An 18,194-nucleotide genomic window follows, 5' to 3' on the forward strand; every position below is an offset into this window, starting at 1 on the left:
TATTGAATGACTGGAAATTATGAAGCAGAAGTTATTTGCCCCTTGCGTTCGCTGAGAAACTGGTGCCTCCGCTTAGTAACCGCCGTTGTTTTGCAGTAGAATGATTCGAAAGAGCCCTCAATTCCATCGTTTTCTCTCCCTCAAGACTCCCTCTGAGGGTTCTCGTATCCCTCATCTTCGAAAGAAACAAATATTTGACAATTTCGAATAGTGAATTCTCGAATCAGTTATGAATCGAACAGAAGAGGCAATTCGATTCGTATTCCAAATTTCGAATATTCGCACACGCACCTTACATTATGATAGCGCTGTCTGTTTATGGGGACATAATATAGTTTGCGTGCTTTCTGAATAAAGATCTCAGTCTGATATTTAAAAATGGAACAAAGTGCGTGACAAGACGGGACACAAACTAAAAATGGGAGCAGACGAGCGCAGACTGTCCCCATTCGTATACCGGTGTGACACGGTGCACTTTCGACCGCAATCGAGCCATTACGCTCTCTTACGCAGCTTGTGCGAATGTTCGAGCGAATCGCGATCGAGAAATTTCACCACGATCTGGCTCGATCGCGACCGAAAGTGCACTGTGTGACACCCGTATTACCTTGATGCCCCGCCTTGTGACACAGTTAATTCCAAAGATTTAATTAGCTGACTCGGCCACCTGTGCCTGCCGCAGGATCACATCCTCTGAATGGGTGTCTTCTGCAGTCGTTTCGTCCACGACTGACGAAGCTGTCACAAAAAGATATTAGATGCGACAAACTTCAGTCACACAGCGCCAACAGTGGGTGGTGACGGTGAAAACTTCAATAAATATTTGGATCCTTATGTTTACATACAAATATTGGGCCGGCTCTTGGTCGCGTGAAGTGGCCGGCAGTTGGTGGCGCTCAGCGACTTCCAAAGCCCAGCCCACCAGCTGTTTCTGGACAGCTGGGTCGTAGCTAGACACCGCGACCTCCCATCGCTCTAGGCCGGTGAGTAGCCATTCAGAAGGTGGCTGGAGCTCAGAGCATATATAAAGGATATGTATAAGCGGTGTATAAGCGCCCAACAGTGGGCGCTTATGGTAAATATGTATGCGAACGATGCCATGGATACCTGTCACTGTGTACGGCGTGCGGTCGTCGCTGGCTCAATTATGCAATGAATGTTTTTAAAAGGAAATAGGCCATGTAGGATGTACAGATGAAATACTAATTACGGTTATACAGCGTTGCGTCTTGAATGATATTGATATAACAGAAATAACACTTTGGTATTGTTTGCTTTGAAAAATAAATAAATAAATAAATAAATAATAATATATATATATATATATATATATATATATATATATATATATACGCGCGCGCACGCACACATTTGCATTGCAATATATTCGAAACTACAGCAGTAATTCCTTCCAAATACACTAATTTATGAATTTCGTGTTCGGGGGATACGCTCCGGGCTACATTTAAATGCTACAAAAAGTTAACATGTATAATTTGTCTCTCGTGCACGTATCTTAAGCACGAATGTATACATTAACCAATTGTGCAACGCGTTATTTATTTATTTATTTATTTTTTTTAAACCTAGCAGTCACTTTATATAAAACGTCTTTCGCGAGATCCACATTCCGTTGGTACAGTTGATCTTTTAAAAAATGTTCACGGGCATATTTTTTTAGCGGCTTTTTCAAACAGTTTGAAAACTAGCTCCTCATAAACTGCGTAGCCTACACAGCGTAGAGTTGATGACACGTTTTACACCGTGGCTTTACACATCTTTATATAATTATGTTGGCTATTAGCGCCACCACATGCACCTGCAATATTTAGCGTGCTAGGCCTAGGGGAAAAGGAGCACCATCGGCCTATCGTCTGACAGTGGCGAGTTCTTGTACATAATTGTGGCGTGATTTCTTTGTATTGTTTTGAATGCATTATGGCTCTGTTCGTGACGGGGAGGTGTAGCAGAAAGGTGAGGAATTTTCTCTTGTCTCTTGTGGTTTGCCTGCGTTGCTCAAACGGTATCTATGCTTTTCTTTTTCTCGCACTTGCTCATCTCGGTCCATCGATGTCGGCATACGTTATGCTTCTCCGCTGCTGCCGTACTTAACATTTCGCCGTCATTATCGGCGTATGCTTGGGATCATTTGTCAACGACAAATCGTGAATCAGCATATGCATAACGTTGCACCACATCGTATGCGACAAACATCGTCGGAGCGGCGGCTGGCGTGGCGCTGCCGGTGGCATGTGCTTCGTCGGGAGCTCTGGGAGCACACGAGGAAACCGGTTTACGTCGGCGGTTGGGGTTTTTGTATACCTTCCTCTCGCCTATGTGCCAGACAAACAAACATAAAAGAAATGCACAGTTTAGCTCTTCCTCGTTCCTTGGCGTTTTTTGCTCTCTACGCTCCTTCCTGAGCGACATCACTTGAACGGACGTCTCATCCCACAGCGCGTCGAAGAGAAAACGTTGCCGTTTCTTCAAGGTATGTCGGTACCGTACTGTCGAGGTAGAGCTAAAAAAAAAAGTTTCGTTGTGCGATTTCAGTGTCAAGTTCATCGGCGGTCGCGTCGTGCCAGGAGCGGGGGTCACTGACATAATCAGGATGACCTACTCCACGTTTCTCCTTGCGGAATATTCATGAATTTGCGACTGTATATTGGGGCAATTCCGGGGTATTCCTGGTTCAGCCATTCTTTCTGAGGCAGTTTATCCCTGTTTATATAAACTGCTATCCCATAATAGACTTCAACTTATTCCTAACTGACAATAACACACACTTGTGCTTTTACGGGTCATTTTTATGGATGGCTCAGATACAGGTTAGGTGACATGAAGGTTGTACTGTGCTAAATTTATTTTTAGGTAAAAATAATAAAAAGCTCTTTCATATCCCACTTTAGCGTGCAAGGAGCTGTGATTTGGAAATGGTAAATTTTTCTGATATAATATATGTGCTACAAGAACATTGCGTTAGAACATTGCATTCAGTGCCAAATGTTTTCTCTACTTCCAAAACCTTGGGAAAAACGGGTGTAAAGCATTTAAAAAGATTGATTTGTGTTCTTTAGTTCAAGCAAAGTACAGCTTATGTGATCGCTACAATGGCACTAGTAATAAAAATAAAATGGAGGTGTACCACATTACTAAGTGCACACTCTGTGTTAGCTTGGTTACATGCTAATGTAAGATTGAAAGCAAAAAGCAACTGTGCTCACAGTTCAAATAATGGAAGTAAAGGTATTTGCCGTACCATACATACATCAGGTTGGTGACATGAATGTGACCAGCCACACCAGGAAAAGAAAGCTTTTCTTGGTAGGTGTTAGAGAGGCCGTGAAACAGTTTGCCGACTGATCATAGAATGACATCACCTCGCGAATCTCCTGCCGCAATCATTTCTCGAATCTTTCAAGCACAGGTGAAGTTCAACATGGTTATCGGATCGATCAGTGGTTTTCTCTCTCCATTCATTTCCGCTAGCGCGCTGGAAACTACACAGGGAAGACGGCAAGAGGGCGCAAGGGCACAATGCCCCGCTGCGCTGTGCTTTACTAAAAAAAATTACACTATTTAAAATTCGAAGACAGTAAAAAAATACTATTCACGGTGGCTTGAAAAAAAAGAAGTTGGTCTAAAAGAAAAAAGAAGGCTTGATGTCCATCGCAGACTACCTTTTAGTGCAGCAACGCTACGCGTTGAGACTAAGTTTAACTTCTAGCAGTGACCGCACCGTATTCATCTTGCCCTCCCTTCCATCTTCGGGGGCACCCACGTTGTCTGGCACCGACAGCTCGCGAACGTCTATTTTTCGAGCGTGTCGCGCTCACCAGCGTGCTGGTCGTGCAGCACTTGAAACTTCACACCTCTCTCTCTCTCGCTCTCATGGTCACATATTATCGTCTAAGCTATCTGTACGCAGGGAACATGGAACGAGAAGCGAATAAAGAAGAGCAGCTGTTGTTAACGTTAAAAAAAGAAAGAAAAATTACTACTTAATTAAAGCCCGATGTTTATATATGAGGCATTAATACGCTTGATGTTTGCTCAGAAGACTCTCGCTCATTTCTTTAGAGGTATCGTTGATTTCGCGGTCTCTCAAACGATATAGTCACATTTACAAAGATAAAAATATCACAGCATATCCACGGGGTGAATGATGATGAGTGGGCGAAGCTCCGGAGGGAATCATCGGATCTCCCGCTTAAGGGGACGCTAGCACAAACGCGTTAGAGACGTGCAGTACTCTCTAGTAAGGGGGAGCGGCCACAGCGTCTTACGTAGCCATTTACACATGCCGGAACGTGCACCGCGTTTGCCGACGCCATCGCATGACTGCTGAGAGAGTATACCCCCCGTATTCATAAACGCTCCTCGACTTGAACTTGACTTGCCACCGCCTTGGGCAGCGCGTTCGAAACGCGTTGAAGGTAAGGTGGAGAGGCCACAGCGTCTTACACCAGCTTCTTACACGGGCCGTAACGCGCTAGCACAAACGTGTTAGAAACGCGCTAGAAACGCGGCCTTTCGTTAATGTTGGGTATTTATTGCCATCGTGGTGCTTGTGTCTATGTGTGCTTCGTGGCGTAGTGGGCTAACGCCGCGCGCTCGGAAGCGAGGGGTCCCTGGTTCGAAATTTCGGAATTTTTTTTCTCATTTTTCTCAGACTGGTTACACACTACTACTACGACGAGGGACGAACGGGTGCCGCCTTAAGGAGCTTCGCCCCTAAAACTGCAAATTTAGTTGTTCTTGAGTGCCTAGACATGAGGTTGTCCAGTGAATCTGGGCTAACGGGCAGATTGTTCTCTCGGAGCAAGGCTATATAGGTGCCAGGGCTTGTCTTGAAGTAACTCAAACCAAGCAGAAGCTTTCGTGCAAGTCTGTATAAAAATCCACGTCCTAAAATCTGGTTCACTGAACTTCGCAGACATTGCAGTTGAAATCCTTCACATTGTGGGCTTTGCAGAACGGATTTGTCATATTCGGTGTCCCTCTGCTTCCGCTTGTCAACTAATTCAGCCTCGCTTGACGATAGGCTAGCCTCCTGGTTATTTCAGATGGTAAATTGACCACCCTGGAAAGGCGTTGGTCCCAGGTTTGATTCCTGCATCAGGACAGATGTTTGCTCAACTGTGGAGCTTTCTTTCGGAGAAATCTGTACGGGTTTCCTTTGTACTTTCATGCTGTAGTCGGGTGTATGACAATTTTTACCTTTTGTCAATGTTTCTTCTTCAAGGGGAAAATTGTTGTCCACCTGACACCAGCATGAGCCTACAAAAGAAATCTATTGGTTTTTTACAAAGAAAACTTTGTAGGAAGAATTAATCCTGGCCAGCAAAACTTTGAAACACCCACGTGCTACCTTTGTAGTTTGATAATTTTTTTTTTTCATAGAATGTCCTTCACTTTGCAGGTTACCACAAAATTGATTGCCATATTCAAAGTGATTTAATTGTGTTAAAAGCGCTTTGTGGGGGGGCATTGTTTGCTGTCGCTGAAACATTGATGAAGTGCAAGTCCTAAGGGAAGCATTGCCCAACAAGGAAATGAATGTGACAGTGATAATGATGGTGACATTAAACGAAATGACAAAGCACTAAGGTATTCATAGTCAATCCCCCACTATGGATATGTGCCACAGGTACTCAGGATAACAAAAGCAGCAGCAGCAATAATAGTTGAGTGAAAGACTGGATAAGAAATGGGGAGAACCAAAGGCTGGTAGGCCTCAAAAGCGAATCGTTCACATGCCTGGCATGCAAAGGCTTTGAGACAGCCTTAAATTGTATTTATGGATAGGGACTGGTAATATTGTGAGAGTTATTTTGTACTAGTGACTTAGCCGGTGGGTCTAGCATAAGAATTTTGCCAGCACTTGCCCCACAGTTAGGATGGCAAAGGTTTTTATAAATTGGGTACAGAAGAAAAAAATAAATGGAGAAGTTGCCTAATTAACAATAACTTTAATGGTGTTAAGATAATGTACTACTTTTGCATCTTCTGCTACTCAAATAATTAATCCAGCTAGGAAAGTTCTAGATGGTCACGCAAGTTAGACTTGCTTATCTTGCTTATATAGGTGGCAGAAGCCTCTGCACATTAATGCCCATCGTTGACAAGCTCGTTGGTAGAGCAATACGGCATTGTGTCAAATGAGCAAGGATAGAAGGAACCGAAGAGCTCAATTTTTTGTTAGTAACATTCGTACAAAATGACAGTGAAGCCGTGGAATGCGTAGGGAAAGTTAATGGTTATGTTTAATTGAAATGTAGCAATGATAAGGTGAACAGTCATTTACATTATTTCTACATTTCAATTAAACAATTGACTGCCATTATGCTTTATTAATTCATTTCAAATATAGAAATGGCTTTATTGTAATTTACTTATTTCTAAATTTGAATTAAACATAACAAATAACTTTCACTATGCTTTCCCTGGCGTCATTGTCTCATTTCGTACGATTGTATCGAATATATGATTATTTCAGCGTGCCATTGTTTCATTTATAAACATCGCATGACCATTAGCGTTTTTTTCTCTCTCTCTCTCTCTCATTATTTTCTTTATGCTCCCGCTCTATTCAAGCGAACGAGCCGCGTACTCGTACGGCGCGTACGGCCGTTTTTAGCGGTGTCAAGATCGCTGTCTGGCAACGGTAAGCGGCGAGCGCGAATCCAAAGCCGCGAAAGAAGGCAGAGCAGAAGCCGTCTAAAGACCGTTTGCTCTCTGCGCGGGCTTGCGCCACATTGCAAGAGATAGCACTGTGGGGAGTGGACGTCGCGCGGCGATTTCTTTTTAGCTTTGTATTCCCAACGTGATGAATTGTAGGGAAATGCAGCTTGATATGTCGCTGGCGGAGGGAGGAGCAGGCCGTCGTTGTGCCTGCTTCCGATACGTGGCGTCGCCATTACCAAAAATTCTTGCTGAAGGTTCACTAGGGGCCCCACGTGGTAAGTTGGCCTGCACTTTGCCTAGGACTCTTGCCCCATCATTGTCGGTTTTGTAATGACGCAGCTTGTTCCGTGATCGTGACGCTTAATATGTTGGTACTTTGTCTCAACGTGTCCACGTAAGCCGGCGGTAAGGGGCTAAAGGCTGCAATTTTAGGGTATTTTTTTTTCCCCATTGTGTTGCCACGTGGTAGCATTTCGCGCCGCTCCTTTCTCGTTTATTGGCTGTGCCCTCGATTAGATCGATCCCTCCTTCATGCACTGTGCTCCGCCGACAAGTGCCAATGCTTTTTAAAATATTTTGCCATGCTTGATGCGATATTCAGACTTCTAGGGTTGCCGAGTGTTTTATTCTAGCCTCGTGTGATGGGCGTGCACGAAGTCGTTGCGGTCATTCGGTCGCCTCTTTGCCGTTGTTTCGGGCTTAAAAAATCCCGCATTGTTCAATGTCGCCTGAGCCAGGGCGTTGATTTCATGACACTAAGCCTTATGTGGTTCAGTGTCGGTTAAGCCTTGGCCATATTAAGGTGGTTCGGTTGTCCAAAGGGCCAGTGATTGCTACAAACGCTGGGCCCTACCAAAGCCGAACGACATGATTCAGTCTGCAGATCGTCTTGCACAATAATAGCGTGGTGGTGCAAGACATAAGTGCACTAGAATCGTCTTTGAAAAGGGCATGGAGTGCCATGTGACGGGTGCATTTTCTCGGGCAGTAATACAGATCCTCATTTAAGCAGTGCCGTGACTGGACCACATGGCAGCCTTATGCATAGTTGTGTTCTGCAGTTGACTTCTGGCTTGTTGGTTGTGACATGCCTGTGTGTTTGATAGGATATGAAGAGGGAAGGTTAACCTGGCAGCATGTTTAGTTTTAAACGAATGATGAATGACTCTTCTTTGCAGCAAAACGCTGCAAGTAGCTTTTCATAATTGACTAAGCCCAGATGGGTATCTGTCTAGTACAGCCGGATTAGATGGCAGCATTGTGTGTGCCTGCACTGTCGTAAAATCTGCCTTGTTCTCCTAACAGCTGCTTCTGGTCAGTGACAAGTAAAGAATGCAGCATGTACCACTTTCACAAGAGGATGCTGTGCCTCCTTTTTGGTCTGCTGCTGTACTTGAATATTGTTTCTTTATGAATTGCATGGACACAAGGAAGTAGCGCCCTAATGATGCAGCAATGAACATGCTACTAACATACACCATGCACGCACATAATCAGTAGATGTGAAGATGATAGCTAATGGAACTTAAATCCTAGATGCCCTAAAGAAGTGATAAGTCATCCGGACCTCCTGTACATTCATTATGGCAACTCTGCAATGCGAGAGCAGATGAGTCAGCCTCAGCAGTCTGCTGAGGCTGACCCGCCAACTAAAGCCTGGCTGCCCATCAACAGGTCCTTGTGTTGCTTGCACCCAGGTCTTAGTCAGGGGGAGGGACTCCTCGCCTGGTGATCAGCAATGCATGGGCACGCATACATAACGTACAGGGTCGTCCACTCTTAGTACGAACACTGCACAGCATGGCCGCGCTCTGCGGTGCGCCAGCGCACACGGCGCGGCCCCGCATCGAAGCTAAGCGGCGCAGGTGCATAGGGAATTGAAGGCAGGGCTTCGTGTCGTCTGCTAAAGCGACACAAAGCCCCACCTGCAAGCCCTTGTGCACCTGCGCCGCTTAGCTTTGATGCGGCCGTGTGCGCTGGCGCTCCGCGAAGTGCGGCCTGCGCTGCGCTGTGTTCGTACTAAGAGTGGACGACCCTGTACATACCTACCGATAAGCCCCTTCAAGCATCGGGAGACTAGCACTGCTTGCACTTCTAACGAGGAAAGAGCAACAAACCTCACTAACAACTTCCAAGATAAGGGTTTAGGAAGGTTCCTGCTTGAATAAGAAGGAAGTAATGGGCAGATCAGATATGGCTCGTTTGCTGGCACAAGTATACATGTCCACTTTCAAGATTTGTCTCTGACTTTACTGGAGGTGGGAATGTCTTAAAACATCCAAAGGTACTCATTGTGCTTATGATCATGTCTCTGAGATGACTTCTGAGAACATGCACAGCACACATTTCGTGAGTCTTTATGCTGTTTTTGTCTTTTTCAGCTTCCTACTGTTCTGTTACATAGGATGTACAGCAACGGCACTACACATACATTAAATGTAAGTATTCGAGTCCTTCTTGGAGGGCTAACAGGCATAGGTGACGTCACGCTGGTATCAGTGGACCTAAGGAAGCTTGATTGTGGTTGACAATGCAAGGATATTACTCTTGCTGCATTTATTTACTTGAAAGAAAAATTTGCTTGATGGCAATCCTGAACAGCCTCGGCTTTGGTCACACTTGGCGTGCTGCGAGGGCTTAAGATTGAATATTACTTTGCACCACAATTTTAGGATTACAAGCTAGCTGTAGTGCACAGTTGTATAAAAGTGCTTTTCAAACTCCTCTAGCATTTAAATAAACAAAGTTGCAGTCAAATGAGAACCAAGCTCTGCTAAATTATGTCGCAATATGAGGTTGCTTGTTTGGTTACTGGCTATGGTGTTGGGCTGCTGAGTACGAGGTCGCGGGATGGAACTCTGGCCACGGCGGCCACATTTCGATGGGGGCGAAATGCGAAAGCACCCGTGTACTTAGATTTAGGTGCACGTTAAAGAACTCCAGGTGGTCCAAATTTCCGGAGTCCCCCACTACGGCGTCTCGTAATCAGATAATGGTTTTGGCACGTAAAACCCCATAATTTAATTGTTTTTTTTTTTTGTACTACATACTTGCATAAAGTAAGAACTGATGTTAGCCTCTTTCATCGATAGGTCTGCATGCACATTCACTTCACATCCAATGAAGTATTTTAGGCAGTTTTTTAAGTATGCCCTGCATACATGGCTGAAGAAAGTGTGTTCTTTTTATTGCAGGAAGTGGTTATAGCCTCCTTTGCTAGGACGCCAATTGGTTCATTTCGAAGTTCTTTGGCTTCTGTTGCGGCGACAAGACTTGGTTCTGTAGCGATTAAAGGGGCAATCGAGAGAGCAGGTGAGAGATGCACATCCTTTGTTGAACTCTATTGATGCCAAGTGTCTAGACAGTTAAATGGAGAAGCACTGATCTAATGGCCCACCAGGGTTTGTTGGTGCCAAAAGCTTTCATCTGCTGTTTTACGAGACCAGCTGCTGCCCAAACACAAGCACTGCTTGCCTGACTGAGCACTCTGCATTCACCATTCACACAGAAATGATCCAAATGGGATGGGCAGTGGTCGGAATGCTGTACCAATCTATGCTGACTGGAATTAGCTGCTCCATACTGCACCAAGGATTTTATTTTTCTTTTTCCCCTAATTGTGCCATAGCAGTTTCAGCATTGCAGAAGTTAAGAAGCTACCATGTAATACAAAGCGTGATGCCGCTGCATTCATTGGCCGCATTTGTTCATGGCATTACAGCTAGTGATATGGTCATTATGACACCCGACAGAATTCAAATCTATTTTTATGTCCCAACCATAAAGCTGCAATGGGTTAGGTGGCCATGCTGGCTCTGCGACTGTCGGATCAATACAGTAGTTTACTCATAACGGGCTAGTGTGTCATGCTCTATAGTAAGCAATCTCCACTACTTATTTCGGTTGCTGCCTACTTTTCGTGTCACCATATGAGTTTGTTTTCAAAAGAATTTGAGGCCGTAGAGTTAAGCCTTGGGCTTTACAAACGTGCACATGTTGATTGGGTGCCAGAGTGTGGTAAACAGATTGAATGTGCATGGAGTGAGCAGCCTTGCCTTACGCCTTGTTTTGAGAGTGCACATCAGTTATGGGATAAAGAACATTACATGCTTGCACCACTGATTATGATTCATGGAACAAAATCGAATTGTCCGAAATATTGAGTTTTCAAAAAAAAAATAATTTCAGGTGCATTAGAAAGTTATTCACCATAATAAAAAAAAAAAGAAACACCCAGGTCCCTCATACTGTGAGAATAGACTTGGTAAAGCAGCAGAGACTCTAAACCGAAAGACGGGTAGCGCTGCTGCCTTGGGAGTTTCCGCACCAGCTCTCCGTGGTGTCATGGTTGTTGATTGTGGCTGCTTGGGCCTAGTTAACTGTTCCTTCGTAAAGTTTGGTTACAATGTATTCTAGAACAGTTGAAGACTGAACTTGACAAACTTCAAGAACTGGGACAGCGCTGCTGCTTCCCTCTGCGTTGTAGCCGCAGCGTGCAAGGTCAACACGTCACTAGAAAGTAGAGGAAGCATAATCGGCGACCTTGCCATTTGAGAGAGGGTGAAATTTCCGCCGCATTTTTTTTTTTTTTTTTTCTTGTTTAGTTCGCGCGAGACATTGAGGGGTCTCTCCTAAGCTTTTACTCTATGGCAGTGCCGGAGCAATGCCGGTCGGAGGCGCCGCCACTTGATTTGGTTCGAATTAACGAGATTCGACTGTAAATTGATGCAAACGTTCTAGCCGCATTCCTCGACTGTCGCATATGCGTGGCGGCTCGGTGCTCATGTTTTGTATATGTGCGGGCGTTGAAAATTGTTGCTTTGGTTATAGTGCGGATATTCGCGACTCCGGCGACTTACGTTATAAGCGGTCTACACTGTATGTTTAGGTGAAATTGTATAGGGCTAGGCGAAATCGCCTGTTCACAGAAAACTATCCACATCTGCATTGGCTCAGTTGTCATCTTCTTTTACAGCTGGCTGCATTGCCGCTGATCATTTCATCGTAGAATTTAGCTTCTCTTCGGTCGTCGTAATGCGGAGGCCACATTTATGGGGGTATAAGTCATTGCTTAAGGAGTATGAGTCATTCATTGTCTTATGTAATGGACAGATCTAGTTCCAAAGAAGCAATTTAATTTCGAAGAATCGCAAATGGCAATGGCGGGCGAATGCTGCTAACCACACCGCCGAGCAAACTCGAGACATTGAAAGCATGCGACAACGACATACTGTGAGCATACATACCGTCAGTGATATCGTTTTCTCCATTGCAGCCAAACGTGTGCAATTTCAATTGAGAAATACTTTACTGAACCCTCGGGATTAACCCAGGGATATACACCGGGGCCGCATGTTTCAGCTTTGCTGGTTAACCATCTTCATGGACTGGAAGGGCTGACAAATTTTTCTTCAGTTTTCTGAGCTTCAGAAGAGTAAATTCAGGAAAGCTGGCGCTTTAAAACTACCAGCAAATTACGTGCATCATGTATCCTACCACATTGTAAACGTGCAAGAATGCTGGTTCGAGGCTACGGTGTAATCAAAATGGCGGCAGTGGTTTCTTCTGTTGATGCCATTTCGCACCTGCAGTCACAACAAAAAAAAGTCTGGCTAATGCTTTCAACATCCAAGATTTCAGACATACATTCTCCCTGTGGGGAACATGGCAGTGCCAGAAAGATGTCAGCGCTATCAAGCATGTATGAAGAAATTCGTTCTTGACTGTCACTGTGTGACACATAGTGGAAGTTTAATAACTGGTGAGGTTAGCCTAGAAAGTAGCTTTGCATGCTGCTCCAAGCATAGTAGATGATGTAATGTGACAGAAAGGGAGAAAAAAAAAACACTCGGCAGTACACCAGTCCACAAATCTAAGAATGTAGGGAACACTGAGCAACATAAAGTAACAGCGGCGGTGCCGTTAAAATCTTGTTCATTGTTGTCCCCCCCTTAATGGTGGAAGTGCGCATATTGTAAGATAATATTGAAAAAAGATCTACACATACTGATAGTGTTTTAAAGGGACAATAAAGAGAATTTGAGCTTTGTTAGTAAATTACATTTATTCAATACCACAAAAAAAAATTGGCTGTGGTTTAGCTCTGGTTAAACCTAGTAGTAGCGATAGCTACAGACCCCCAGCTGCGCTTAGGCTTCGCTTGTAGCACTACATGTTATTAAACTTAGTGGTTTCCTACTAGACTGAGAAAGGAGAGACGTTGTGGTCAACTAACGGCAGGAGTGGTGGCCGCGCAGCGACTGCGACGAGCCGAGTTGCTGGAGAATTGAGGCCCGTGGTGTGACGTCACACAGAGGGCGCGGCGGGCGCCCAACGGCGGTAGTGGTGGCCGCGACGAGCCGAGTTGCTGGAGAATCGAGGGCCGTGGTGTGACGTCAAAGTGTGGCGACGGCGAAGAGGCGAAAGCCTGGCGTAATGTAGCTGTTGCTACAAAACACATACAAAAAAAATAGCCGTTTTTATACTGAGGAGGCTTTATGAGCCATAACACTAGCAAAACAAGACTTGTGGAAATGCTGTTTTAAACGTTTTGGCCCCAAATTATTGAGGTGTTAATTATGGCGTCATCTGCCTGGGTTTAACTTTTTATATATAAAAATGGACTGCATGGTATTCTAAAAGGTCCAAAGGCTTAATGACATTTCGAGTACATCTACAGGAGGTACAATGGCCAATACAAAAACAAAGTATTGGTGTGCCAGATGATTCCGTGGAAAGAAAAAATTGAGCTTTCATTTATGTTCCTTACTCTGATAAACTTATTGTGAAATTATGGAATATAGTTGTTAAAGAACACTCTATCAGTCTAAACTTATTTTCTCTTTAGTGCGTCTTTATTTGCAGGTGCATTTTCCAAGCAAAAAGCGTAATGTCATTTTTTTCACTACTGTATTACATGTATATGAGAAGTGTAGAAGTGTGCGCTACTTGCCACCATTGCAATATTGTTCTTGACAAGCACAAGGCTTCATGCTCAATATTTAAACAGTGGCCGCATGCTGAGTGGAATGCAAAGTACCCGCACATTGAGATTTTAGTGCACAATAGAGAGCACCAGTGTCGCAAGATCAGTTGTAAGCATTCTGCTGTAGCATTCCTCATAGCTCAGTTTTAGGTTAATACATTATGACCATCCTGAAAACAGTTCGGTTGCCAGAAGTGATGCATACTTGGGAGGCTGTGAGCACAATGCGGTGTGCTATGCCTTTGCTAGATAGTATCTGATCTGGCATACCCGTTCGTGTATATCTGGTCATCTTTGTTTAAACACATAAAGCCAAGACAAGCTTTTTGAAAATATTAGCGACATGCAAATTCATCATGAGAAATGCATTTGTGCCCTATGTCTGTTTTTAGCTTTCTAGAGTCGACAAGTTATTTAGATAAAATTTGAATTTTAACACTGCACAGCAGGCTGTAAACAATCTGCAGTCAACATTCATATTGAGTATTTTACTACAGTATAGCCTGAGCTAGCGTAGTTCTAGTCCACCGCAGGGTAGTGACCTCTCCCAGCGATCTCCAATTACCCATGTTAATTCTAGAGTATTTGGCTGTGTTCAAAAGCCCCAAACGGCAGCTGGCTTGGTACGCTTGTTTTAATTGAAATAGGTAATTTTGTGCCTCGCCCGAGTTCACACATTTTTTACAAGGAAAATTTAAAATTAACCAGTAAATCTTTCTTGTACAACCAGTAACTAAGAAATATAGTGTGGGTGTCTGAATGCCTATTATGGTCAGAACATAATAAGCCTTCAGTTGAAAGGGCCGGGCGCCCTCATGTTTTTTTTTTTTTTTTTTACAGTGCAATTTAAAGCATATACCTGTCCTAGTATTCACATGTCCTGTATCGGAATCCTTTTCACAGTGCATATATGGATGCTCTTGAACTTATACAATGTGTCGCTGGAAGGTTTGTCCTGCGGAAATACAACTGGTGTTTCAGCGTTACGAAAATGAAGGAAGATCTGTTAATTTCTCTCGAGCAATGATGTGATGTTAGAATCTGTGCCTTAAGCTTTTGCATTCAATATGTGTACCACAATAAATCTGGAGTTTCATCACGCAAGGATAATGCGTGTAATGTTAAGCCATTGACGACTGAAATAATTTGTCAGTAGAATTTGTGTACTGCAAGTATGTTGACTTGTTTTAGGAACAGTTGCCCACCGCAGTAATGCCTTAGTTGCGCTGCTGGACTCTGAATGAATAATGAAGAGACCATAGGCAGCAGTATGTTCAATTGATATTATCACATATACTATAGTCTTCAGTGCAGTACCTCTCCCGGTTAGAATTTGTTGCTGTTGAGGTAATGCTCATCCTCCCACCTGAGACCCTATCTGTCAATAAGCCAGGGCAAAAGTGAGCACCAGCACTCTGAATAAAGGAAGTGTGCATTGGTACGTTGAAGCGAGTAGAAAGCTTGAAACGTATGGGCGTGATCTCTTGAAAAGTTGTTGGTAGTACTATATAGCACATAGAGCTAACAGGCTTTAAGGTTGAGGAGAGCACAGGGAAAATAAATGTGGTTTTGAAACGAAAATGCTAGACGAAATGGAACTTCCTGTGGGTTGGGAGTTGAACCCACACAAAACACTACAGGTATAGTAAAACCTAGTTAATGAGAACTGCTTTTGGCACCTAAACCCCAAAAAGAAAACCTCGTTAATTCGGATTTCGTGGAACAGAAAAAATGTCCAATTGTTGAATTATCGAGAGCATCAAGAAAACAAGACAAATGCTTACGTCAACACGATTGTAGTTACTGAATCTGCAAACCCCGTTTCTATTTTGCTCAAAGGCAGTGCGGAAGCTGCAGTTTTCATCTCGTGACTGATGAGCACTTGCAGCGGCAAAGGCTTTGACTCCTTCACCAACTGATCATCCGTCCATTGCGATGTAGCGGGTGCTCTTAATTCTTGACAGCTATTCCCCGAGTCGGAACGAAACTAGAATTCAACTGCGGACGTCATCGACCTGATTATCAATGGCGACTGCTCAGTTAGAAACCATGTGTCGACCGCGAAGAATGGTGTGGCTACCATTCACATATGATTACTGCTCGTGACTATGGCAATGTGGAATTTGTCGGTCTCTTTTGGTTGGACACTAGCGCCGTTTCGGCTCTTTTGTGTTGCACATTTGCAGCACTTTGCGCTTGCCAAGCTCCGAGAGATGTTCGAATTCACCGATGTGTGGCTAAATACGTCCGAATTAACGAAAGTTTAGTTGCATTGAAAAATGCATACGTCTTCTGGGACCAGAGGACGAGGTTCCTGTTTTCTGAATTAATGAAGTTTTACTGTACCATGTTTTTGACAAGTTACTTGCTCCTAAGTTCTCTTGCTGCATGGCGTCTGCGGTTAAAAGCATATCACTGTCATGGCCGTGAGTACTGGTGGCTAACACACGTAGGTCTATTTTAGTATGCATGCTCAAATAATCTAGAAAGTTAATGGGGAGGATTTCCGCCATGGCAGCTCAAGTTTAGCATCGCACAGTTAATGCGGAAGAGGCAAATTCAGCTCCCACTTGCGGCTAGTCTTCTCATCCACTACTATTTCCCTTCTTATTGTGCTATATTTCAGTTAAAAATTAATTTACCTTGTGCTTTCTCTGGCTTTGCGTGTTTACTTCATGTTGTTGTTAAAAAATATATCTAGCACCTTGGTTCCCCTTATTCTTGCTCGTTCGTTCTAGCCTCAACATTTACAACCTGGCCGCCATGGGGTAGCATTCGATGGCTTATTGGCCAGTTGCCTGCTCCCAGGTTAACATACATGGTGAGGGTCCGGTCGCAGTCTTTGACTTAAGGATCCTTGTCTGTATATTATTGTTAACTCATTCACATCTGCTGTTCTATATTTGCTTTGCCTTGTCCATGAATAGCACTGGCTAATACTTCCAGGGCTAGATTTAGTACACAAATGCATGTGTGCCACAGGCACAGGCTGTGGCAGCTCAATGGTAGGGCACCACACACATATGGAAAATGTGTGTTTGGATCCCACTGGCAGAGTTTCATCTTCCTTATTTTCCTTTTTTTTTTTGTTATTAGGTGTTTATACATTTCAATTAAGAATCAGTTAATTTCCCCTCTGCTTTCCTGGCTTCATGTAGTATACCTTAATGACTCTTTTGCTAATGGGTGCCCTTTTCTTTTTCTTATTTTTGCTTACTTGCCACAGGAATCAAGAGTGAAGATGTTCAGGAAGTCTTCATGGGCAATGTGGTGTCTGCCGGGGCCGGACAGGCACCAGCGAGGCAAGCGGCTTTGGGAGCAGGCAAGTATTCTTTAACTTATATTCATGATGATGGTGGCAATATCTGGTCAACAGACATCAGTGATAGTACCTGGTTTTGTGATATCAAATCAAATCAGGTTTATTTTTCCATAAAGAAATGGAGGGAGGCCTGATCAAAAAGTGAAAACCAGTTCACTTGACAAAGGCTCAGGCCCCCTTTTACAGCAGTCATGACCAGAAGAATTAAGATATTCAGCTGTGAATTGAGAGAAAGCTTAACATCAGCTCTCCCTGTTTCCAAGCATGAAGTTGCTGGTTTGAGGTATGCACAAATATTTTGTTCAGGCGCACATTATTACTTTGGCCCATGCAGTCAAAATTGACTTGGAGCCTGGCACTGAGCTACCATGGTGGCTCAGTGGCTATGGCGTGCTGCCGAGCGTGAGGTTGTGGGTTTGACTCCCGGCTTCTCCAGCCGCATTCCAACAGGTGAAATGCATTACAAAAAAAAAAAAAGCAAAACAAAGTGCCATGCCAGAGCCCCTTCCGCTACTGTTCCTCACATAGTCCATTGTGCAGCTTAGAATGTTACAAAAGCAGTGCAGCTTTGTTTATTTTTTTTCCAGTGATTCAGTTCAGTAAGGATGCATTACAGCTGGGAGCATGTAAAACAGTAGAACTATTGCTTTATTAAAGAAATGTGTTAGGGATGGGACAAGTGTACAGTGAATTGATTTGACCCCTGTCCAGGGTGTTGAGTACCTCAGGCTTAGCCTTTTTCTAGCCTGGTGGTTATTAATCCCTGGTAGAAAAATTTGGGTTCGGTTTCCACAGGAACAGTAAGGCTGCCATCTGCTGTGTCCTACTAAGACCGAACTACATGCTGTACTTGGCTGAAGCACCATCGTACTGATGAGATTACATAAAAGGCACCGCTGACCTTGTTTCGTAGTATTTCGGACACACTACAGTGGAACCTCTATGATACGATTCTGCGTAATGTTTTTCGGGACGATACGCTGACCTCGGTCATCATGTTTTATCTTCGCTTCCTGAAAGGAGGTGTACCTCAGTGTCTGAACCATCATGTCGGGAAAAGACGAAGCAATGCCTCATTTTCTGTTGGAGGTGTTGAAAGGAGGTGTACCTCAGTGTCTGAACCATCATGTCGGGAAAAGACGAAGCAATGCCTCATTTTCTGGAAGATGGGCCAGTGATAACTGCGTAGTCTCCAACAGA

General features: G+C 44.0%; 1 protein-coding gene across 2 annotated transcripts in view; it reads left to right on the top strand.

The window, feature by feature from the left end:
• Positions 1-1,820: 1,820 nt before the first annotated feature.
• The window catches only part of LOC119461383 (acetyl-CoA acetyltransferase A, mitochondrial-like), a 41,385-nt gene continuing 25,011 nt past the window's right edge, over positions 1,821-18,194 (top strand). The window contains exons 1-4 of one of the 2 annotated variants that reach the window (XM_037722678.2): positions 1,821-1,974; positions 9,069-9,125; positions 9,882-9,999; positions 16,899-16,994. In XM_037722678.2, the coding sequence (XP_037578606.1) occupies positions 1,939-1,974; positions 9,069-9,125; positions 9,882-9,999; positions 16,899-16,994 (307 nt within the window). In that variant the 5' untranslated portion in view covers positions 1,821-1,938. Of the gene's footprint in view, positions 1,975-6,747; positions 6,963-9,068; positions 9,126-9,881; positions 10,000-16,898; positions 16,995-18,194 lie in introns of those variants that run through there. The other variant, XM_037722680.2, reaches the window with a different exon arrangement.

The sequence above is a fragment of the Dermacentor silvarum genome, chromosome 8 (genome assembly GCF_013339745.2).
Source record: "Dermacentor silvarum isolate Dsil-2018 chromosome 8, BIME_Dsil_1.4, whole genome shotgun sequence".
NCBI classification, from domain to species: Eukaryota; Metazoa; Arthropoda; class Arachnida; order Ixodida; family Ixodidae; genus Dermacentor; species Dermacentor silvarum.